The sequence below is a fragment of the Anthonomus grandis genome, chromosome 11 (genome assembly GCF_022605725.1).
Source record: "Anthonomus grandis grandis chromosome 11, icAntGran1.3, whole genome shotgun sequence".
NCBI classification, from domain to species: domain Eukaryota; kingdom Metazoa; phylum Arthropoda; class Insecta; order Coleoptera; family Curculionidae; genus Anthonomus; species Anthonomus grandis.
This window is the reverse complement of record NC_065556.1, coordinates 21,826,262-21,853,414: the sequence shown is the minus strand read 5'-3', so window position 1 is coordinate 21,853,414 and position 27,153 is coordinate 21,826,262. Positions and strand designations below refer to the sequence as shown.

The window sequence follows — 27,153 nt, the reverse complement described above, 5'->3', positions numbered from 1 at the left end:
AAGAAATTAATATTAACATTAAAAAAAATACATATAACGGATAAACTAATATATGAAGAGAAAGCTATATAGCTATTTATTATATTATACAAATTGATGGAATTTCTATTAAAGATCTTAAGATATACCGTCCTGAAACTGCTATTTTGTAAAAAAAAAAATTAAGTAAATGAAAGAAATCTATTATTATAACGTACCATTTTCTTAAGATTTTAAAGATATTGAAACAAGCAGCATATTAGTGGTTTAAATTATATTAGAACGTCATAATATTTATAATGAAATTTTGGAATTTCCTAACGAGTTAAAAATAATCACAGACTTAAAAACTTGCACCGACTGTCGTGGAAACAACTGACTTTTTACCCTTCAGAATATCACGACACGCGTCCTTTTTAAAGTTTGATGTAAGAATCTCGAAATCTTTAGAATTGTTTTCATTGTTTTTACCAAAATAGACCAATAATCTCAGGAGAATACTGACAGTCAATGCAAGCAATTATACAAATTCTAGAAAATTTAAGATACGGGGGTTTATAATAATATAACCTAAATATATTTAATTTTTATACTAGCCAGGTTGGATTAACCCTGACGTTCCTAAAGATTTAATTTATAAACTCGCCATTAATATTTTTTTGATATTGCAATTATTTTTTGTATGTTTCTTATACTACAAATAGTTCCTTGATAGCCACAAAATAATATTCTATAAAAATGTTGGAAAATAAATATGCATGACTTAAATGGCCACGATTACACATTCATTAAAATTTTATAATTCATCCAAAAAACAGGTGGTAACCTAACAAAACTTTTCAAGGGTTCGTATATTTTTAACTGCATAACTTAAAAGGACACGATGCACTATGGCCTAAAACCCTGTAATTAAAGCCTACAACAGCGAATAAATTATACAGTTTAGTTCTGTTAACTAATTATCCCGCGTTAAGCGTTTCTTGATGAATTTGTCAATATTCCCTTCAACATAGTTTTATTTATTCTTACAGTTTCTAATGAAATATTTTGCATTTAACTGTAAATACACACTTGAAACGGAGAATTAAACATTGAAAACAAGTAAAATACAAATGCTTCGAAGAAGAATAATTAATGCTTAATTTTAAGCAAGCCTTAAGACGATAAAAACTCCTTTTAAAAAGGAACAAGGAGCGGACGGACGCCGGTATCAAAAATCATTATTCATTTCGAGAACGGGGCAACGTAAAGACTGTAAAAGATCTCGCTTCGTACGTTTATATTTTAAAATTGATACGGGCCTGGATATTATGACCGCATTTGTCAAGAGTTTGATATTAAATCTCCAGATGGGGTCATATGTCTTTTACAAAAGCTGTTCTAAATCTTCGGTAGTGTAATTTAGTACCTGGTATAAATCAACCGGTAAACGGCTCTGATTAATGGCGCTGTAACGCTTTTTTGAAGGCTTTTTTTCCTACGACTTCGCTCAGATTTTCTGGATTATAAAGTTGAAAGTTTTCTAAACTATTTTAAAATTGTCAAAGTTTATACGTGAGTCGGCTAATATACCAGCATATAATAAAAGAGTCACTTTTAGGCACCCAACAAAAAATACATAATTAACTCTCAAATCCCTAAATTAGATTCTATAATTAATTGGGGTCCAAATATAAAAAAAGGTAAGCAATTCGCACCTCCTTACCTTATTATACAATTCTCTTGGCATTGTTCCGGCTTTGGAGCGGCGAAATCAACCCCAAGCCAATTGTTAACCCCCGCGCTGTTTGATGTGTCGAAGGGCCCCTCGAGACCCCGATACCGGGTTAACTCGATCGAGAGAGGGATAATTTGCACCGGCAGGGTTAATTGTATTTTGGGGGTGGCCCGTTTTGTTCTTTCTGTTCCCCTCTTACAAAGATGCTACCGTTGTTCTATCATTCTTTTTATTATAGTTAATTACTTAGTAATGCTCTAGACCTCGTAAACCGATCAAATATCATTAAAAGTCCCAATTGATATCAATTTTTCTCGTATAGGTCCTCGTCGGTCTATTTCACAAAATGAAAAACGGTGTGTTCATCGGCACGGCGCTTACGTGACTGCAGGTCTTGATTGCCAGCTATCAATCAGCTCGGACAGAACGGATGCCCCTCTGGACTGAAAGGTAAATGGCAGGAGGTAAACGATAGCGTTATCCGTCAAGGGACAAAATATTAATGTGCGGGAGCTAGAAAGAGAAAATTGAAGCGAACCAGTGGCGGAGAACAACCAAAATATATATAGGTATTAAATTCATGATATTGCACGTATTTGTGCTTAAAAGCTTAGAGATGCAGGGAATAGAGTGGCCTACTTGGTCACCAGATGTGAAATGCATAGAATTTTAAAGCATAGTTGCGTAATGATTATTTTTTAGTGCATAACTTAAGTGGACACTAATGGGCTTTTTATAAAATTTTCTACTACTGATGCACATGCCAGGCAATACTTTCTTTTAACTCATATAAAGAGAATAAATAGAAAATGACGCCGGTTTTGGCTGTTAGTCTTTTATTAAAAATATATTTGTTAAATCATTTAAAAATTTTAGAGAGGCCAGTTTCGACTATTTTCTGTAATTCTAGCCATGTTTTTATTTTATATATTATTGCAGAATCATCTGCAAAACAGACAATTCTCTCAAGCAAGATCAAATAGAGTTATTATTTAAATGATAATTAATTGCGGCTCTATGACTTTTCCTTGTTGAACTCCATATTCAGTAGTTTGCTTACTGCTTATGTTGTTTTTATTCTCAACACATTGTTTTTGCTTACTAAGATAGCAATTTAAACAAATGTAAACAACGCCTCTTAATTCTGACTATTTGAGTCTACAGTGACCGGTGATTCTAATCAGATCCGATAAACTTTCTCTATGCGGACATAGTGATAAAACTAGGAAAAAAAGGCGTAAGGCGACGATTTCACTAATTTAATATTTGCTTGGTTTAAAAAAATATATTTTTATTCGCCCGGGAAGTCCAGAGTTTAACTGACAAAGAAAAGATATGTAGTATGTAGATAAGACTAAAAGAAACACATATATACTGACCAAGTTGGATTTAGCATAGAAAAATAAACCCAAAAATTCATAGAAATCAAGTTTTCTTCCAGGCATTTCAAGTACTTCTGGCTTCAACTGCCTGAAAGAATCCAAGTATTTCATCAACTGCTGAAAAAAGATATTTATGTATTATTCAAAAATTGTTGTAAAAGAAGTAGGATAAAGACAAATAAAGTTTAAAAACAACAACAAAATTAAACAAAAAAACCCAGAAATTTAAAAAATACTTTTGAAAACAGTGATAAAACTAGAATCAAGCAGGTGTAAAGTGACTATTTCCATGATCTAGTATATATCTAGTCTCAAAAATTCTTTTATTCTTCCAGGCTGTCCATGACTAAACTGCCTGGAAATTAATCATTTCATGAGTCATATATGATTAAAAAAAAGACACATATAAGCAATATAGTGCAAGAGAAAACCTAAAAAAATCATAGAAATCAAGTTTTTCTTTAAGGCACTTTAAATACTTTTGGTCTTAACTGCCTGGACGAGACCAAGAAGTACTGCAACTGCTGAAAAAAAAATTTCCTTGTATTATCCAAGAATGTGAGTAATTAAAATTAAGATAAGATATAGACAAATAAACTGTAGAAAGATTAACAAAACTAAATAAGAAAAATGCGAAAACTTAAAACCAGGCGCAAAACGACGATTTTCTGGATTTTATATTTGCTTGGCCTCAAAAAATATATTCAATCGTCCAGGAACTCCTGGATTCTACTGCCTGGAAGAAATAAAAAAATACCTAAACTACTGAAAAAAATTCTTTTATGCACTCACGAATACCATTAAATTCCTTATTGGGATTACCATTTAAATAGTATAATTAAAAAACTTCGGTATATTTTATATGTGTTTAGGAAATAGAGGAGTATACTTGATGTCATACGAACATAATCATCATGTCTTGGTTGATTATATCTGCATTTGCTCAATATCTTACTGAATTTCGCTAAATTAATAAAAATATTAAGTGTTTTTAAACCTTTATCTAAAGCTTAATAAATATTTTACAATGCATAACCTAAATAGACACGATCATATTTTTTAATAAATTTGCTTTGCCAGACACACATACAAGGCAATACTGTGTTTAATGACTTTGAGGTCTAGATGATGAGTGGCCTGCTTGCTGACCAGATATGAGCTGTATATAATTTAAAGACAATTGGACCATAATTGCATAATAATTATTTTTCAATGCATAACTTAAGTAGCTGCGATCATGCTTTTTGATGGACATATTAAGCAATACAATGTTTAGTGGCCTTGAGATCCAGAAACCGAGTAATCTGCTTACCCACTAGATATAAACCATATAGTTTTAGGGCCTTCTGCAATAATTGCATAATAATTATTTTTTGATGCAAAACTTAAGTGGACACAATCACACTTTTTATAAAATCGTCTACTTTTAATGCACACATTAGGCAATACTATGTTTAATGACCTAGAGATCTAGAAGATGACTGACCTGGTTACTCACCAGATATAGTGCATGGAATTATAAAGTACTTGGAAAATGACTGCGTAATAATTATGTTTTAATGCGAAACTTAAGTAGACATAATCATGCTTTTTATAAAATTTTTACTTCTGATGCATTAACAAGATATTACTAAGTTTAATGGTCTTGAGATCCAAAAGATCAGTGGCCTGCTTGCTCATTAAACATGAACTCCATAGATATCTAAAATTCTTGGACAATAATTGAATAATAATTATTTCTCAATGCATAACAACCTAGATACACATCAAGAGTTGGCGCGCTTTGTCACCAGATATGAACAGTTTCTAATTTAAAGGCCATTGGATTATCATAACACCATAAATCTTTTTCAATGCATAATTGAAGTAAACACAATAAAGCTTTTTATAAAATTTCCTACTTTTGATGCACATTTTAAGCAATGTTGTGTCCAATGGCCTTAAAGTCCAAAAAAAAGTGGCCTGCTTGCTCGCCGGATATAAACTCCTTATAATTTTATGATATTTTGACAATAATAGCATAATGATTATTTTTAAAATTAATATGATTACCCGTTTTATAAAATCTCTTTTGCAAGAGAACTTCTGATGCAGATGGTAATTAATTAGTTATTCAAAGAGCTAAATCCAGAGATTAACTCTACATATTCGGAATCAGTTATGAAATGCATAGAGTTTCACAGCAATTGGACAATAGTAAATGCATAACTTAAATGGGCATGATTACTCTTTTTACCAAAATTGCTAACAGGGAAATTTTTGGTATTTATAACAGGGAATATTGGGGTCAATAAAGTTTTAACGATCAGTACGGAATATTTGACTAATGCTGCTAGACCAGATTTTTATAACTTATCCGGGCTACGTGTGATAGAATTTGAAATCTCCTTTATTAGAACTAAAAATGAGTTTTCCAAAATTTACTTTGCTTTGATGAATTTTGGACTAATTTAAACATGTAATTTCAAATAGACGCCATAATCACCAAATGAAGCCAACCACAATCAATTATTATTAATTTTTTAATGCATACCGTACCCAACATTAAGATTATTAAATATTTGACTTATTGGGAACTATTATTGGACAATTTGATTCTGGGTATCTTCAATCAAATTTGGAATCTTTACAGTTGGACTATACACGAGTTTCTCCAGAAATTACCTTGATTTTATTAATTTTAGATATAGGCTTTATCACAGTGAATAACAGACATTTCTGTCAGCACAAATGAGGATTTAAACTAAAAAAGTACCCGTGCGAGAAAAACCGACAATTATCAAATTTTAAATGCATAACTTAAGTGGGCCTGATCACGCTTTTTATCAAATGTTCTACTTATGATGCAGGTACTAAGCAAAACTTGTCCTATAGTTTTAAGATCTAGAAGGTAAGTGGCCTGCTTGCTTACCAGATATAAATAGCATTTGGACAATAATTGCATATTATTTATTTGGCAAATTAATATGATTACTCGTTTTATAAAACTTCTGGAGCAGCCTTCAGGCAATACCATTAGTATGGTGTCCAATGGCCTTGAGATCAAGAAGACTAAATTCTTATTTGATCACCAGACATGAACTGCATAAAATCTTAAGGCATTTGGACATTCATCTTAGACAACTTATCCTGGCCACGTCTAATAGAAGCTAGTTTTATCTTTGATGATATTAAATATCAGTTTTCCAAAAGTTGTTTTGATGAATTTAAGACTTTAATTGAGGCAATTAAATATTTGACTAATTAGAGACATATTATTTTATTCTGGGTACCTCTGATAGAATTTAGACTCTCCGTTGTAGTACTATACACGAGTTTTTCCAAAATTCTCTTTGCTTTAATGAATTTCAGTTAATGGCTTTATTACAATTAGAAACAGACATGTTTGTAATCATAAATGCGCAATAAAGATGAAGCAAAATAAACAATAATCAAGTTTTACATGCTAACTTCTGTGAACTCGATTGTCGTTTTTTAAAAATACTTGAGAAATGAGTTTCAAATGCACAGTAGAAAAAGATGATTTATTTAGATTCTTCTTATATGAAAGCCTGGACCATATAACATCACTACCTTTTTTTGTAAGTTAGTGAATATCTTCGCAACAAAACTTCAAAATAATGTAACTCATATTAGTTAAAATTCCTTTTAAAGTTTTTTTTTACTGTGATTAAATCATTAGAATTCTAATAGACAAATATGAGTTGTTTAGAATTTTCTTACAAAAGAACCTGAATGATATAAGATCACTTTTCCTTTTATGAAACAATAATTATCCTTAATATAAAGCTGCAAAGAAGTGTGATTCTTAACAACTGGAACCCCTTAAAATCTTCTTTAACTGCAATTAAGGAAACCATAAAAATACTATTAGAAAAAACTGAAATATTTAACTATACCACAAAATGGACTTAAAGATCTGTGAATAGCCAGAGACTAAAAAAGAAATTCACAAAACATCGTTTAACAATCTTTATAAAACATTTGACTTTTTTATTAAAAGTTATTCTGCAGTCCTTCCTAAAATGCATAACTAAAATGGATATGGTTGTCATCTCTATAAAATACTTGAATAGAGAGCCTCTGATGAATCTGCGAGGCAGTAAGTAGTAAAACCTACTTATTAGCTTAACCTAACACCAGCTTTTAACCAATATACGATAAATAAATAATAATTTAAAAAAAACTACAAAAAATGTACAGCAGCAGCTTATCAAATAGATGTCGATGCTTCACAAAAGTTCGACCCAAATCTTCTAAAATTAACTCAAGCCTGCCACCACTAAATCAAATAATAAAAATTCGTTTGGTGGCCATGCTCCTTTACACAAGCAGCTGACACACTTTTAACTGATTTATGCGTCCAGGTGCAATTAAGATTCAGGCAAATTAAATCTGATTTGCTCTATTTGATTTCTTAGCTCTGAAGTTTGCTGCTCTAATATTGATACTGTTTTTGTTTGCCGACACTAATTGGGTTTCCAAACATCTTCAACGTCAGTACGCTTATAGAAAGTCTGATAAGATTTTCAAAATGAAAAAAAAAAGAAATATAATTAATTGTCACTGCAGCGAGAACTCGGGTTTATTGAAAAACAAATATTTAATGGGGCAACTGAAAAGGGGAAAGCCGTCACTTTGGAAAAGTTTTATAACTTGCTTACCAGCGACTATTTAACAAGTTTAAATTAAACATTTAAACAGACATTTGTCGTCTGCAATGGACCGGTAAAGTTTGATTTAAAATTACGGATTGAGTCAAGCGACTTTTATTGACGTCGTCGTTTTATAAAAGTAAATTATTTAGGAAAAAATAACATAAATCCGACTCCTACGTGGAACATAAAAAAATTAACGCCGGTCTAATCTCAAGAGAGAAAAGTGGATATTTTAATTTACATAATTACTACTTATGGGCGCCATAAATAAACGTTAGGAAATATTATTGTTTTCCATTATAAATAATGATTTAGGAAACGCCGTAGGTGAACAGTTATCGCTATTACATCGATCCGAGAGGTGACTTTTAAAAAAGAATTTTTTCTCTAATTTTAAATCCTTTATATGTCAAAGAGAGTCCACAGGAACTGAATTTATGGTGAACCATATGGCTTTTTTCAATTCGTCTCTTAACTCTCCTTTAATAAACATGATACCTGAAAATCTGTTTGATATAAAATATGCTACGGGGGTCTCGGCGGGGCTAAAAATAATTTGTCAAAACGAAAAACGTATTAAATCACCAATAAAAATACACACTCCGGAAAATATGTTCTTATTAAAGATTTATGGCGGGATTAGGAGATTCAGATTCACTGGTTATGCTAATATTATAAAGGAAAGTTTTATTAGTCTTCTACATAGTTAAATAATTAATTTTTTTTAACTTAGCATCAAAAAGGGAGTAAACCTTATTTACTGCAATTACTTTAACATTAATGAAGCATCATTATTAATAATTAAAGATAATGACTTCAAAAAAGGCATTTGAGTTATGCTTTAAAAAATAATTCTTCAGCAAATAATATTTCTCTTTAAAGCCTAATTCCGCAGAAAAAAACATATTTGTATTTTGTTGTACTAGAGAACCTTGAATTTCCAAAAATTAATAGATAAAAAATCAAGCCTAAATATAAATACGTACACAATAAAAATATTTTAACATGCAATTTGCCGTATCCATTTAAGTTATGCTTATAGATAACAACAACATTTGCAAAATCTTTTTTATTCTCTAAGTATTGCATTGTTTTTATTACTTTATTACAACTTGTTTGATAAACTATAAAAATGGTTGACTATTGAATTTACTAAGAGAAAACAACAACTAAGGTAAATTAAAAGCCTTCAACTCCCAATTCTTGTCATACCTAATTGTGATCATAATGGAAATTTAACATGTCTGGACGTCTGAGTACTTTGGAGCAATATGTTACATGAGCATACATATTTAAGTTATGCATTTAAAACAAAAGTTTGGCAATGTCGATTTATTTATAATTTGCTCGTTTTATTTTAAAGCAAATAAACTTAATTTAAGACTGTCTTATAAGTTCTGAGGAAAATAAATTAAGTCTGTGTTTCGGATATTAAAAAACCATCAGGTATCAAATTATTTCAATTCTCCTTAGTAAACCAATCAATTGTTTATTTTAGGTTAATTTTTTTACTTTAAAGGCCTTATTGAGCGGTAGTTTTTTAAAATAATATATGCAAAAAAAGAGAGAAATAGTCACTTACACCAGCAAATATCGTGTATCATAAAAAAATAAAAAATAGGCTTATAGGTTATAAGTTCTTTTAAGTATCATAAATTTTAAGAGATTCACAAGAATATTAAAAGATTTCACCTAATTTCAGTGAGTTTTCAAAAAAGAAATTAAACATGTTTGCTCCTAAACGTGCAATATATCACTTTTAGATTATGTATTTTATATTTCTTGCTTTATATTAAGTTCTTTGGAAATACATGTTTTTTATTAAAAATTCTACAATTTATAAATCATTTACTGGGCTTGACAAAATTTACGTAACTAATAAGAACTTCATGCAAAAAGCACACCAATTTAAGTTGAAATGAATAAATACTAAGAAAAAGTATCATGCCCATTTAAGTTATGCATTTAAAACATTTAAGGCCGGCTAATGCTGAATATTGACTTATTTATAATTTGTCTGGTTTATTATGAGGTAAACAAGCATTCTTTTGAGCAATATTTAAGGCTATATAACATCTGTATATCTAATTTTAAAAAGTAGTCAGGATCAGATCGTATTTACGGTTACTATTAAATATTAAATGTGACATTATTTAAATTCTCCTTAAAACTTATTCATTCTTTTGGGGTAATTTTCCATTAAAAGAATATTATAATCAGTTCAGATTTGAAGTTGCGGTTTGTTAAGTGACTATGTGTCAAAGCTCATCTTAGTCTAAATGACAATACGCACTCCTCAAATGTAAACTGGTGTTAATTTTTCTAATCAACAAATAAGCAGGTACACTTTTGTTCCTTATGTTTCCACCTGCTTCGAACATAATTTCCAATAAAACATTAACTGTAATAATAAATCCAGATTAACTAATAAGGAAAGTTTAATTAGTTATGTACATTGCTCTAAATTAAAATTTTCCTCGAGGACTTTATTCAGGCTCAACGTGCAAGAATATATCGTCTTTCCTACAATTACTTATAAAGCATTATATTTAATATGAGGAATATTAATACATTTAACGGTTATTTATGTTTAAAATACAAATTTGTATTGGCAAAAGGAAACCTTAAATTTTAGTAGTAATTAAGTACCAAACATAAAGTCAAGCAAAAATATTTAAAATCTACGCATCTTAGAAAAATATTTTAACAAAAAGTTTATTGTATCCATTTAAGTTATGCTTAATAATAACAAGAAAATTTATTAATTTAGGTAGTTAAGTTTGGTTATATTTTCAGTTTTAATAATTCATTAATACGTCCTAAGATTACGTTTTTATTTTATTATAGTGGAAAACTTTAAGTATCCTAATATCACGCCTTCTAAAAATATTTTTTTAGATAAAAAACATTATTTTATTATGTAAATGCTAAATTTTGAAATTATAATTAAAAAAGGCGCTTTTTATGGAAGATATGAAAACATGTTTTTTTTGTCGTAACCTCAAGCAAATAAGAAAATTATAAGAAAAAATATTGTTTTTGTTTACTAGTAATTTAAAATAGGATAAATATATATAAATGAATATAAATATCACACGAAGAAATTTAATAACAAGAAGTATTACAAAAAAAAATTAACTTTTTCTTATAATTTAAAGTCGTTAATGCAAAAATAAAAAAGCAATGAACTGCACCAAGAAACTTTGTATATCATAAAAAATGTAACTATTAGCGTCATGAATTCCAATAAAAAGTGTTTTATTGCGAAAAACTAATCGGAATAAAAAAATATTATATTGATAAAATGCCTATAAATGATGCAAGAATATCTATTCAGGTGGATAAAAAAATTATGGTAGATTTATATTATTGCATCTTTTAAGAAAAATCTTTTTATTTTAGGAAAAGTTGTCGAATATTAAGAGTTTCATAGGCATGTTAAACGGTTTTATCTAATTTCAATTAATCTTCAAGAATTAAATAAAACATGTTACTTATTAGTTGACTTTTATTAAGTAATTTAGAAATACACATTTTATATGACAATTCTTAAATGTTATAAATTGTTTACTTGGACTTAACAACAACGACGTAATTATTAAAAAACTGTGTGAAAAATTTAAAAAAAAAAGTAAATCTTGACCATTTAAGTTATGCGCCTAAAGCCAACGTTGAATCTTGATTTAATTATAATTATTTGTTTTATTTTGAGATAAACAAGTATTAGTTTAAGCAACACTTTAGGCTATGTAATTCTTATATCTGAATGTAAAAAACAGTCAGATTCTATTTATGGTTACTGTCAAATATTAAATGTGACATATTATTTAAATTCCGTTCAAAACTTAATAAAGTGGTTCCTTTAGGTTTGTTTTCCACTAAAAGAAATATAAACTTAGTTCAGATTCGAAGTCCTAACTTGTGGTAATTTAAGTGATCACGAGCGAAAGCTTTTCTAAGTCCAAATGACAAAACGAACTCCTAAAATCTAAAAAAAAACATGTACCTAAAGCGGTGTGAATTTTCCTAATCAACAAATTAACAGGTACACTTTTGCTTCTCATGTTTCCACCTGCTGCGAACTGAATTCTCAACAAAACATCATCCGTTTTCAACTGCCTTATTACAAAGACCAAAAAAAATAATACTATAACCGATATAATCCAAAAAGATCACTGTCAAAAATCACATTCAAGAAAAAAATTAAAACTTTTAAATCAAAAATCGCGACGTCTATAAGCCGACCATTTCCGATGCTACTTCGGCAGAGACCCGATCGTAACGAGAGGCAAACTTGAACTGTTTACATGGCGCGACGAGGTGCCCTTTCCGCGGTGTTTAGGACTAGAAAAGGCGGAGGGGGGAGCCCTTTGAAAAGTCAGTTTGTGAGTGGTTGTGACAGCGATCCGCTCTCCACCCCCGATCTGTCACTATCCGAGATGGACATACGTGTCATCGGCTTGTATTATAGTTAGTGTAGCAGGTTGATCTCTTTGAGAATGAGATGTGTTTCGTAGCGTGCGTTTGGCATGGGTTTTACTGTTCTTGATTTAGAATATATGAGCGGGATAATTGGGATTAATTTTGGGGTTGTGTTTTTTTGTTTATGGGGCGGTTATTTTAACAATTCTGACCTCTTTGTTTTTGCACCATTAATTGGTATTTTTGTAGTAATAAATGTGTCATATAAAACAAAAAGGATGTTTTCTTAAAAACCTATTTTTTTCTTTACAAAATAAATGTCAATCTTCTGAGAGATAGACTTCAAGTTACTAGAAAAAGTAAAGTTTCTACTGCAATTAAAATAAATACTTCATTTTACTAGGAAATGTCACTTTTATCTACATACGTATGTATATGATTTACTGAAAGGATTCTGTAATACATTAAAATATGGCTCAACTTAGTTGTTTAAATAAATATCTTTTGTTATTTATAAGCATAACCTAAATGGATACGAAAGGCTGTTTGTTAAAATATTTTTAACAAAACTATTTTTTACTGACTTTTTGAGAATTTTAGAAAATTCTAAGTTCTCTAGTGCACCAAGTTACACATTTGTTATTAAATATTTCATTACTAATAATGCTGTATAAGCTATTGTAGAAAATACGTAATTTTCTAGTATGTTGAACGTGAATGAAGTTCTTAAAGAATTTTTTAATCTTTAACCTATGCACACGAATAACTGAACTTTTTCTTATAATAATAACAACATAACCAGTTAATCTGGATTTAATTCTTTTCCATGATTATTTACTGGTGATTTTTATATAATATCGATAACAGTTATATTTTTTTTTTGTAATAAGGGCAATGCTTGATTTCGCTTATTGAATTTTCACCAGCAGGGAAATTCATACCGCTTGAGGTATATAATTTCATGTAGGAGTATTTTTTCTTATAATTTTCTTATTTGCTTGAGGTTAAGACAGAAAAAAACATGCTTTCATATCTTCCATAAAAAGCGCCTTTTTTAATTATTATTTTAAAATTTAGCATTTACATGATAAAATAATATTTTTTATGTAAAAAAATATTTTTAGAAGCCTGTTACCAATTTTAAACCTTTTACCCCCTAATGATGGACATTACTGTGTCCGAAACATGTAGGGAATTTTAAATTAACTAAATGTTTATTAAATAAGTGGAGGGAGACTAAAGGATTTTCATTTTACCTTAAACATTTTTGAGTTTTTTAAAACAATTTAAATAATATGATACCTGATTGTTTTTTAAATTCAGATATAGAGACTTAATTTATTTCCCCTAGAACTGATTGTACAGTCTTAAATAATGTTTGTTTATTCCAAAATAAAAGAAGCAATTTATAAATGAATCGACATCGAAAAACTTCTGTTTTAAATGCATAACTTAAATGGGTATGATATACGTTTTTTTTCTTTTCAATTTAAATGTGATTTTTGCATAGTTTTTTAATAATTATGTAATTTTGATTAAGCCCTAATAATAGTATATAGAATATAAAAATGTTAATCTAATATAAAAGCGATGTTTTAAAATTCTAGGATGAAACCTGTAACTCTTTTAACTCTTGTTGCATAGTTTTTTCTAAAATAAAGAAAAAACTATGCAACGAAATTTCTTAGAACCTATAACGACTGTTTACATAAAAAAAGTATTTTGTAAACTATTAATGGACACAATAACCTCAAAATTTATTATGTGGTGTTTGTTTTGCCAATTCTGACCTGTTGTGATTTTAAAGCGTATCAATTGGCATATTTGTTAAATTAAGACTATGTTGAAATTTTGTGTGTATGCACATACAAAAAGTATACAACCTATAAAAAACATAAATATTTGACAACATTGAATAGCATAACTTGATATAGATTTGTAAATTATAAAAATATTTTAACAGGAGTCTATTAATTAAAAAAAAAATTTTTTTCATATAATAAAGTAAGAACTTCTAGTTATACAAAGGTTAAATTAGAAAATGATATGGGACATTTAAGAGCACTGTAGTTAATAATACAGCAGGTTGATCTCTTTGAGAATGAGATGTGTTCTTGATTTGCTTCTTTGATGCATAACTTAAATGGGTATCAATAACAATGTATAAAATATATTTAATAGCAATTTTTTCATTAAGAAAGATGGTTTTCTTATATAATAGAGTAGGAACTCCTAGTTATATGACGGATACATTAAAAAACTTTACTTTCCTTCATAATACATAAAATTTAGAGCTTTCTAAGCAACCGTATGATATACATTTTGCAACTTTTAAACCTTGTTACAATACTGCCATACCTATGCCCATGTCACTTTAATGCCATGAGTATTAAAGTGACATTTAAATTTCACGTACATGCAGTCACATATGCATAAAAATATGTTAACAGAAGTCTACAATCATTAAAAAAATATAAATTTCTAATAGCTTAATTTAGATGCATAACTTAAATGGCTACGATGACAATTTTTTTAAATATTTTATCAAGGTCTGTTAAGGTATTTTTTACTCACAATCCTTTGAGTAAGACAAAATAATTTTCTTGCCGATTTTTAAAGTACATTGACCAATGAGTCAAACTTGGACACCTTTAAACTAATAATTATTAATAAATGCCCGACTTAAGTCGATACAATTATACTTTCGCTAAAGCATTCCTAGATAGTTGAAGTAATTTTCTAGTTTCGGTTTTTCGTATTTCTAGGCAGACGGACTAGTTTTCAAGTTCTACTTTCTCATACTTTTAGACAGCTGAAAGTGTTTTCTAGTTCTAGTTTCTCGTATTTTCAGGCAGGTCAAGTAAAAAAAGTCAATAAAAATAGTTCCCTGCATTTCCAGGCATAACTAGCAGCTTTTCTAACTAACTAATGTTTTTCGCTAATACTCAAATGCCTGGAAAAATGGAAAAACATTACTGGCTCATACGCTCGTTAAATGTATTGACTTAAAAATTAGGTTTAAAAAATGAATCTGAATTTTTGGTTATATGTAGTTAGAATTATTTAAATTAGAGGCAAAAAAAAATTGAGCCGCCCCTGTCAACACGCTATTGTCCAGAGCAGCAAGCATTCCGCTTATTATTGATATCTCGTAAGCTATTAATCCAGAAGTATCAATTTAAGGATATAATGAGCTGCATCTTTTTAGGCACATGTAACCTTATGGTGCTTCTTAAAGAAGAAAACCAACAAAAAAATCTTACAACTTTAAATCCAAGAAAATTATATTTATTTTGAACTAATGTCTTACATACTAAGTGCTGAAAGTGATTTCAGTGTGATGTATCACACCGGTGCAATTATGTCTTTTTTTATTACGATCGAACTCTATAATTGCCATGATTCACCATTTCTTGTATCTTAACGAAAATTAAAATATACTTTCTACTGACGTACTTAAAATGCTAGTTCCTATATCATTTACCTCATTGGTCAAGTAAGAAGAAACATATCTGCAAAGGACATTCTCTATTGTATGAAAATTTTGCTCCCTAGTGAAATCAGCTTTGTGGTCATGCGCACATTAATGTAGGAAATAAACTCCGAGATTAGGTTTGAAAAAACTAAGACATAATATAGAAAGAAAGCTAAAAGTTATGTTTGAATGCATAACTTAAATGGGCGTGACGATTATCCTCTTATTAAAATGCTTTTGCGAAGAAAATATTATGCAGTTCAAAAGAGTAAGCTATCTATAGGATAAACATATCCATATAAAGAAAGTGTAATTTCTTTTCCACTAGGAATGAAACTTGCTATGTTATAACCAGCCGAAGATACAAATCGAAAAACTACAAACTTTGTAGTTCTTTAAGAATTTTTGAAAAGTATAAGAATGAATTTAAAAGATATCTCATAGCTAATTATACGAAAATAATTAAATATTTATTTTTGAGTCCGTAACTTAACTGAGCACAAATGAATTTTTATTAACATATTTTAACTTAAAATTTACTTTTTTTGCCTCTAAGGCATTTGCTTTGTTTATGTTTTTATCTCATAGAAAGTTATTTTTTAAATATAAACTAGAATAAAGTAACAAATTATAAATCTAAAATTGTGGTTTTTGACAAAAGTCTTTAAATATTGCCAACATTTAGTTTTAGCCGATTACGCCCTTTTTATATTAAAGTTACGGCAATTCTTTCAAATAATAAAAATATGTCAATTTTTGCTCCTATAAATTCAACTAAATTAAAAAATTATATTGAATTATATACTGAACAAAAAATTGCATTAAGAATATAGAGCAAATAATTAAATACGCCTGTAAAATGTACTTCTGATACTAATTAAAACCCACAAAATATAAATTCTTTTGCATAACCCATTAAGAAACGATGTCGACTTATTTAGAAAAAGCTTGTAAACTTGCCAATCTAAATACGTGAATGACTACTTGTTTACAAACTGTTACACAAATTATGCTTAGTAAATCTATAAATCCTAATTCGGCCATTAGGATTAATTCAGTAAAAACAAAGAATTATTAATGATTCCCGTGACGTCTTAAATTTGTTTAAATTTATTTTATGTAAAACCAATACGAGTGTATATAGACAGGTGACATGTTAATGTTTTGTCGGATAGTAATATAAGCGTGGTTTACCTATGGGCGAATATATCGCTTAAACTCAGCAACAAAACGAGTACAGGGCCGTAATTCACGTTGCCGCGGCATCAAACCGGGCCCAGTTTTGGATTGATTTACCGCAATGGCCGCAACACGACTGGCTTATGTTAACATTTCACCAGAAGCGTCCGAAACGGACAAAACCCATTTTATTGTCTAGGCCTGATTGTGTTAAATGTCACTGTTATTTAGGGTATTTTAATATGAACGCTACAGTATTAACGACAGCCATTGTACAGAGATAACTCAGGTACAGATTGTCTTCATTTATTAAATATAATAAAAAAAAATCATATTTATGGATTAAATTATATATTCGCCTTTTATTACGTCAAATTGTACATCATAAAGTTTTATAGATAGGTTTTAATTATATTCGAAATAGGCGAAGTCTAATAGAAACATTTCATCCATTCTTTCTCTAAGAGACCACATAAAAAACAAAAGTAAAATACTTCAAGTCAGGGTCATATATATATATTTTTTTAAAAGCTACACGTGTTTCGCTCCTATCGCATCATGAGGCCTAAAAGTAAAAAAAAATAGTACAAAATGAACGCATATAAAATATGAATAAAAATTAAAATTTTATTGAAAAAAAAAAAACATATTTTATAAGCGTTTTTTTTTGTACTATTTCTTATTTACTTTAAGGCCTGATGAAGTTCCGATAAGAAAAGCGAAGCACGTATAGCTTATAGCTACTCAAACTTAACCTGCATTGGAGTATTTTAATCTAAAAAACCTAAAAATGTTGCGCTAAAAATCGGTAACTGATTTTGAAGCTTTAATTTTTTATAGAGCCTTATTTTTTTCACAAGAAGACTTGAATTTGTGTTCAGCCAAGGAGCTTTTGGCAAAGTGACCCTAACAATTTTATGTAGAGCGTGAACACTTTATACTACAGAAAGAAGTTCTTTAAATATCTTTATTTTTTTTCTATATTATTTTATTTATTAAGGACTCTAAAACATCTAAAAAATAAAAATCACGCAATCATGTGAATCATTTAAAGAACGGAGGTAGTCAATTTTGGCGTCTGTTTTCTGGTCTTAATATACATCAACCTATGATCAGAAAAGTCATCAGCTGATTGTGTGCCATACGTCAAAACAACTTGCTGATCAAATTCAAAAATTGGGTCAATCAATTTAAAACAATGACCTTGATATGTGATGGTTCTATCAAAATTTGATCATGCGTAATAAATGTCAATTAGATGATTAAATTATAAGTGAATTCCATATCGTTTTCTTGCGACTACGTTCCTAAATTTCCGAAAGAGATAATTCTATTTCTACAGCTTTGTCTTCCGTTTTGTACTCAAATCATCCATAAAGACGTTGTCTTTTTATTTTTTTATATCACGATAATACTTACTTAGACTTTCTCCTATAGGCATAATTTGCAACTTGTGCAAGGAAACTTTAAGTTTCATAGCCTTACTAATTTATAATATTTCATAATCGTTTATTACAAATTCCATTTCGAGGTTTAAAGATTATTAAAAGATCATTTAAAACTCCATTTAAAGATTATTGGAGGCACTATTATGGTCAGACCAAGGAAATCCTTTATCCATTTATATTCATGACAAGTTGAATAATAAGATATTGCTCATCAAGATGTTTGAAGAACTAAACCAGCACATTTCTTTCATGTTACAGAAAATCCAAGAGGTTTTCTGAGACTAGGTTTATTAAAGTTATGTATTAGATAATTTAAGGTCAAGTCACAGTATAAAAATAAACTTATTGTTATTGTTTATTGTTATACTGTGGCCAAGTTAAGGGCACCAATACATATTGCAGTACTGCTAGAATTTTATCGAAATTCTGAAATTTGCCCTGGCAACCAATTTAGCTTCCAATTTTAATTTAGAAATATAAGAATTCAATTCAATAACTTCTTGCGTTGAATTGATCCGAACATATTTTGGGAAAAATAAGATAATTATGGAAAATTATAGGGACAGCAAGAAATACTTTGACAATATAAAAGTGACCTAAAAAAATGGTTTTTTATAACATTTACAATTTATGAAGCAAAATATAATATTTGGAAAAGTTAAAGTGTTTCTGTTAATGACATGAAAAACGATCCTAAAAATCCTATCCTATCATATCCTATCCTGGAAAGGCTAAGAATAAATCAAAAAAAAATTTTTGTAAATAAAGTATTATTTAATTTATTTACCATTATAGAATTTCTTACTATTATTTTTTAACTAAATTCAATCTAAGATGACCTTAGTAAGTAAAGAAAGATAAAAAAGTTAATTTTGCATTTAAAATTCTTTTTTTAGTTACCAACATGCCTATAATTTAAAAATTAAAAAAGTGACACAATACAAATACAAATTACTTATTTCATAAGAAAAATTAGTTGAATTAATTGTTTAGCTTGCTCCTATCAACCAGATGCTTTAGATTTGATCTCCAAAGTCCTATGGTCTAAATACAATTTAAAAAGCGTCTACTGACAGTGATTTCCAAAAATATCTAACTTGTTAAAAAGTGTTAATTCCCATTAAAAAGTACCAAAACGTTGCTTTTATCATATCCAGTTTACGCTACTAGGCCACTCTTATTTCTTACTTTAATAAACATTTAGATTTACGACTTATGCGTGCACGGCCACACTAAACGTCTATCATACTAAACAAAATTTATGATAATTGGAATAAATCACTCTATTTAAAGCAATATGTTGATTTATTAGTCCGGGAACATGTACCAGTCCGCCATTTACATATTTAACTACTTCTTCAAGTCGAAAAATTAAGGCCTAAGGTTATTGACATGTTTTCGTAATTGGGCAACATGATTGATGGCTGACGTGGGCTATAAATCGGACGAGTTAATAATTTTAATTCGGGACATAAATCCCCATTAGCTGTATGGCTCGATAAAAGTAAATTACTATGCAAGTTATAATTGATGCAGTCATTTGTCTTCGTAATCTTAAGTCAACTACCTGGTTTTTTTTCAGGCAGGCGTGAGTAATCGTAGAAATAAACGACTATCCACTGTATAGTTGAAACTCACATTAGTAGGAATTAATGCCTATATTAGAAATTATTTTAAGTATGCAAATGGGACTATTAGTCCAGTAAATAGTTCAGGCTATCCAAATTATAATATACACACTTAATACTTCTAAATTAACGATCGGGGTCAATCCCATGAAACTGCCATGATTGATGGCTGACATTGACTATAATTGTTAGCGTTTAATTCGAGACATAAATCTGTATTAACTATACGAAAAATATTAATTAAATAACGAAACAAATTCTGCCCGGTTGTTTGTTGTTTTTTTAATTGAACATAATATCGACTATCTGTCTGGTCATCCTTGATCTTTGTGATGGATTGGTTGTTATAGAGAAGGATGATTGATTAGAGCGAAGTAAAGTGGTTTTTTGTTATTGTTTATATTGTAGAAGTGTTATAAATAGTCTAGGGCGTTTGGGAGATACTCGTTTGAAAGCTCTAAAGGTAACCTTATGCTAAGGTATAGTGGAAAAGTTGAAATTTTATTTTTGTCTCCTTATCTTAGTTTGAAGATGGCAATGAAATTATTTTTTTTAATGCAATTGGGTAAACTATGCAAGAAAACTATGCTGAAATTACATTTGACAATTCAGGAAATAGGGCTTGCCAAACTGATATTCAGTTCCAGCATAGCAAAATTAGGAAAATTGTTTAGGGTTTGCTGGCCTATATCTTGCATTTTATTTCTCCCATTTACTTGATTTTAGTAAATATTGTAATTCTCATTAACATATTTGTAAAATTGTATTCAAATTCCCTCAACAGCAAATTTTCTATACAACTTTGTGCAGGTGACGCCCCAGTATAGAAAAACCAGAAACATAGTTTTAAGTTCGCTCGCCTATAACTCGTATCGTATTGCTTCGATTTACCTAGTTTTTGTCCTAAATTAATACTAAGATTTTCATAAATATTTCCGTGAAATTTTATTTAAATGCCGTTAATAACAAATTTTTATTCCAGTTCTTGGAGGTCACGCTTCAGTATAGTGAAATTATAAAAATTATTTTGGATATGCTGACCTATAAGTCACGTTCTAATTTTTCGATTGGCTTGATTTTGATACTATATAATAACAAGATTTTTTTTAACATTTCTGTAAAATGTTTAAATTCCATTAACAATAGATTTTTTATTTAAGTTTATTAAGACGACGTTCCAGTATGGCAAAATTTAAAAAAAATGTTTTGGGTTTGCTGGCCTATAACTTGCATTGTGATGCTCCAATTTATTTAAGTTTAGTCATAGATTAATGCCGAGACATTTTACAATACATACGTAGGTTCGCTCTACTACAACTCGCATTCTAATGTTTTAATTTAATTGATTTTTATTGAATATTATTAAAATGATTCTTTAAATTCCATTTAAATACCGATTTTTTGTATTTAAGATTATGCAGGTAAAGTTTCTGTATAACAAAATTAAAAAAAAATGTTTTGGATTCGCTTGTTGGGGATTCACTTAAGTTTTAATGCTTTGCATTGCTCTTAACATTTTTATTAAATTTTATTCAATTCCTTTTGATAACAGAATTTTTATTCAAATTTGTGTAAATAATTTCTCATAACCTTTCAAACTGATCATCACGTTACTAGCAGTACAACCTTTTGCATGTGCCTAATAGTGCATATTTTATTTTCCTGATTATTTTGGGTGGACAATTAGCCCATTTTATGAAAACACTAAACTAGTGGACATACTACTTTGCAAGGTATTAAAATAAATTACTCAACTTAAAAGACACCCTGTCAACCACCTGAGTCAAACTGGTCAGTTTTTTAATGCTTGTACAACTAAAAAGTATTAAATTTGAGACAGTATAGCTCAAGAATCTTACATCAACGTTTGCTTTCTTTCTAGTCTCTAAATCATAGTGTTCTTAGGAAATACAGTTTTATCTTATTTAAACCCAAAATTAGGTCCATTAATTTTTAAGAGAGTTTTTTTTTAATTGCTTAAGTGCTTCTTAATTTAAAAAATAAATTGCCTATGCTATTGGTATTATGCTTTATAACTTCTTAGAATATCTGGATATATTTGGACTTATTCCAGGCAAATACTTTTTTGTTTTTGAAACATCTATTAACGTCTCTCTGATACAGCCCGTAATTAGTATTAATGTTAATACCTTGGGAATCATTTCCAGTTATTACAATAGCAACGCCTCTTATTTACTATCTAGAATTATAATTCTTTGATTATTATTGTTTAACTCCTTTGAATTCCTGCCTATTTATTATCTTACTTCTAAACACCAAAACATTTTTCAAATAAGGTTGATGTGAATAAATCTAAAATTACCACTGAATGATTTTACTACTTAAGTTATTTAAATTACATACAAATAATTATTGGTAATTTTTTTTAAATTAAAGGCTGTGCATTAGGGTGGGTCGGTTCTCTAGGTTTTTTATGCCTGTAGTAAAAAAAGTTGTCAAATGGTCCATACCAATTTTTACTTTTTTTTTATTTTATTATTTTACCCCTCCCCCCCCCCTCGTTAGTATTATTAAAGACTGCTGCTTCAAACAACTAAAAATAGCTTTAAACACACTCACAAAAATTTTTATTTTCCGAAGGATCAAAGTCAACAAAACATTTCGCGTAATGTATCAGAAAAAAAAATTAAACAAGGCAATCTATCAGATATATCAGTGCAAAGCGAACCAGACTATGATCCAGACTTCGAACCAGAGCCGTCAACTTCTACGGGCATAACCCTCGACTTTCCTGCATTAGCAAAAGCAACAGACCGAGCTGGATTATCAAGTAGAAAAGGAGCAATGATCGCCAGTGCAGTTCTGGAAGATGTTGGATTGATATGCATAACTGAACAATCTTATGTAATAGACAAGTCCAAATTAGATCGACAAAGAAAAAGGCAACGACTTGATTAACAAAAAAATATAATAAAAGATGGTACTAGTCTTCAAGCTCTCTATTTTGATGGACGCAAAGATAGATCTTCACATTAAAAAACAGGGTAAATCGTCGTCTAGAAAAATCATTGTCGAAGAATATATAGTGTTATTAAAGGAACCAGATGGCGACTATATAGGACACGTAATACCTGAAAATGGTACTGCAAAGACCATAGCTTCAACAATTCTAAAATATTTAACCGAAAATGAAGTATTAGTTAGCAAGTTAGTTGCGGTTGTCTGCGATGGTACTGTTATTAACACTGGGCCTCACGGTGGTGTAATACATTTGTTGGAATTACATCTTAAACGACTTTTGCAATGGCTAATATGTCAACTACATGCAAACGAGTTGCCATTGCGACATTTGGTTCGACATCTGGACGGAAATACCATAGGACCATTATCATTCTCGGGTTCTATCGGCAAACTTATTGAAACATGTGAGCGATTATCTGTCGTGTGCTACGAAACAATCAAAGTTAATTTGCCTGAGGTAAATTTAAAAGAATTAAGTAGCGATCAAAAATATTTATACGAGATTTGCGCTGCCATATCTACTGGAAACTGTCCATCTAATTTAGCGAATAAATCACCTGGCAAGTTATCTCACGCAAGATGGCTAACAACAGCAAATCGTATCTTGTGGGCTTACATTGCGATAAGAAATCCCCCGCCTAAATTAAAATTGTTGACAAAATATGTTCTGCGAGTATATGTGAAGATTTGGTTTCGAGTAAAAACTGTACCATTGTGCACATTTGGAGCTCTTCACCTTTGGCAGCTAATTCAATATTTAAGTGAAGAACTTAAAGCTGTAGTTGATCCTGTAATTCAACGAAATGGCTTTTATGGCCATCCTGAAAGTATTATACTAACGATGATCTTTGACTCACATCGTCATATAAGAGAATTAGGGTACAGAAAAATATTAAGTTGCAGGTCGAATGAGAAAAAAATTCCTGTAAATTTGAATAGCACGATAAGAAAATTTGAAATTCCCAAGTTCAATTTTGAAGCTGAATCATATATTGATTTAATAAATTGGCAAGAGTGCAAAGTAACAGAGCCATCAATGACGAAGCATCTGTCTGATGAAGAAATTGAAGAATTTATTAAAACTAGCAGCTATCCAGAGGGAGATTCATGGAAGTTACCCTGCCATACGCAGGCTGTTGAAAGACGTGTCAAATTAGTGACAGAGGCATCGTCGGCCGTATATGGGTTTACTAACAGAGACAGTTGGATACGTATAGATAGCATCTATAAGCCAGATGCCAAAGTTTAATACCAAATCAGACTATGAAATAGGAAATTAGAAATTGCTCATATGGTTGGGTGGATGGGTGGGCAGGGATGGAACTCGATGGGAGCCACCTCTCCGTGGTGAGTTCTGGGTTATTTTGTATCTGTTTATATACAAAAGTGGAAAAGTTGAAAATTTTAGGTTTAAGAGCTGGCGGGGGCCTAAATATGTCTACAATTTAATAATATTTTTTTGCGTAATTAGAGGACTATATTACATTATTTTATAGCACAGGCAAATTATTTTCTTTTTATATTGTTTTTTGTATTTTTGGGGGGGTAGCGGGGGGTGCAAACGCTGATGATTTTTTTTTAAATTTGCACGAGATTATTTTACTTAATAGCAAGTTCTTAAACCACAGGTCTGTCAAAATAAAAGAAAAAGTATAAAAACGACCCACCCCACTGTGCATCTCATAACATATTTGCAATATAATCCAGATGGATCAAATGAAAAATATTTTTAATTTGTATATTTATAGCTAAAGGTCTTTTATTATTTTTTTGCTTTTGCCTTTAATGCTGATAATATATCATGTCATCTTCTCATTATATAACCTCGTTAAATTTATTTTATTATTATTGACTATTATATTTATGAGTATATTATATTTGATCTTACTACAAAATTTAGTTTATAGAAATATAATGATTCGTCAACTGTTGGCTAAATTAACCGAATTTAAATTAAATGCAAATAAGAAAGCACAATAAATAGTACTGAAGATGCACCTATTTTATAAAATATAACTAATTAGAAATAAATTCTTTAAATAAACTGCCTGTGAATAAAGCTAAAAATAATATGTTATATTCTAATAATTGTAGAAACTAGAATTTTAAAGTTAAAAAGTATTTTTATAATTTTTAAAGAATTCAAAGGAAAGTGAAAATCAAACAAGATGCACGTAAAAAGCGAGCACAATTTTTACTAAATAAACTATATTATTAAGCGAGAAAATAGCAAAGATGTTATAAAGGGTTAAAGGTTTATTAAGTTAATATATGTTTGTAGAAAATTTACAAAATTGTTAGAAATGTTAGGAAAACTGAGAAGAAATTAAATTAAATCTTCAAAGAGAAGAAAATTAAAAAAAAATTCATGGTTAAAAATAAAGTCTCAAAAGACCTTGAGCCAACAATTATTTTTTTCTTCTCTTTTTTTTAATATAGTGCAAATATTACTTTATATTATTGCAATAATTATATACAATAATAGATTTTCTAGAGATAAAGAAAAATTCAACTTTCTCAATTTTTTATCAGGTCAGCAAATCATAAAAAAATTATTTATTTTCGGTACTTTAGGATATCATGTAGATGCTTGATACACAAATAACACACCTTCTTAGCTCCTATAAGTTCTTTTTTAAATATTTGACTACTGCATATACTAATTAAAGTGAATAAATTATTCTTCTTATTTATAATTCCTAGATATTTTTAAACTAGATACGAGAATTACACCACGAAACTTAGTTGAACTTATGTAGATACACCATAGGCAAAATTAATGGAACTGTCAGAGTTAAAACTAATTGCAAATAATGTATAATTTCATGATAAATGATACATAAATGTAGTATATTAGGTGATGCTTCAAAGAAAAAATGTTAATTTTTAATATAGAGATATTAACAAGGTTCCAGCAGTGACAAATTTATAAAAAAATATTTTAATCAAGCAGAAAGAGCGTATCTTTTCAATACAATAAGGAAAACACTGAAAGCAGTTGGTTTCCGAATACAGCCGGGTGAGACCCGTAATTTATTTGAATGGGCGTTATAAAAAACGATAGTCGTAGTTTTTTACGATTATGGCTGCATCTCCGAGAGAAAGGAGGAATAACTCTTCGTAAATTTTGAATATAACGTCGAATTTAAATGCAGGCTACAGGGGGTGATTCTAATTTATTTATGGGTAATTTTTATACATCCGGGAAGATTAGTTTTACGTAATAAATTATCGTAATATAAATGCTATTTGTAAATATCATTTTCCATATAACAGCGTCATTTTTTATTGGCAAAGAACGGCCAAACGGCCCATACTGTGTGTATATATATATGCGAACACGTTTCCGAGCCTTTCTATCGACAAAACGTCACTTGCGATGGACACGTCATTAAAACATCGGATTTTGCCGAGACATAAAGTTTCTTTAGCTCCCCGTTTCCTGACGTTGATGGACAGCTTATTTAAGTTGCTTTAATGTCATCCTTTCGGGGATCGTAACAAAATTATAAGTGCACTCTAACTAGCTCTGATGTCACTTGCAGGAGAAGGTTAAAAATAGCTTTGCCGAACGTGCGGGAAAAGGTTTTTTTGATGTCCGATGCTGGAGTTTATCGATGACATGGTTTAGTTTACGGCTTAAATAGGAATTTTCCAAATTTCCCAAATGAAGACTGTCACAAGCTTAATTAGTAAGCAATCTTTTTCATGAATCTGATTAGCAGTTCTATCATATTTGTCTTTATATTGTTTGATAATTTTAATCCGAAATTCATGGAAGTTATGTTGGTATTTCTGCATTGATAATTAAAGACAATCATATAGCGTTAATGAAGCCCTTACTACACATGATAAATCTAGTACTAAAAACAGGCATTTACCCAAATATTCTGAAAAACTCCATAATAACTCCCATATTTAAGTCTGGTGACAGCCAGTGCATTGAAAACTATCGGCCTATTGCAATAACGAGTACCCTGAATAAATTACTTGAAAAGTGCATTAAAATTAAATTGGAAAAACATTTAGAAAATAATAAATTATTATCAGATTCTCAATTTGGCTTTCGAAGTAAAATGAGTACTGAAGATGCAATTCAACAATTAACAGAGCGAATATTGAATGGTTTTAATGAGGGTTATAAGACCTTAGGCATTTTTATTGATCTCGCAAGAGCCTTTGACACTGTGGCACATCACATTCTCTTGCAAATACTGGGTGACGTAGGTTTAAGAGGTACTGAGTTAGCTCTCTTTGAATCATATCTTAGTGATCGAACACAA

At 29.7% G+C, this 27,153-nt stretch overlaps 1 protein-coding gene across 3 annotated transcripts in view; it reads right to left on the bottom strand.

Moving 5' to 3' along the window:
* Positions 1-27,153, bottom strand: part of LOC126741979 (protein tiptop) — a 281,714-nt gene that overhangs the window by 77,807 nt on the left and 176,754 nt on the right. The window contains exon 1 of one of the 3 annotated variants that reach the window (XM_050448483.1): positions 11,743-12,038. The exons of the other annotated variants lie outside the window; for them this stretch is intronic. Within the exon in view, the coding sequence (XP_050304440.1) occupies positions 11,743-11,800 (58 nt within the window). The 5' untranslated portion in view covers positions 11,801-12,038. Of the gene's footprint in view, positions 1-11,742; positions 12,039-27,153 lie in introns of those variants that run through there. 3 annotated transcript variants of the gene reach the window in all.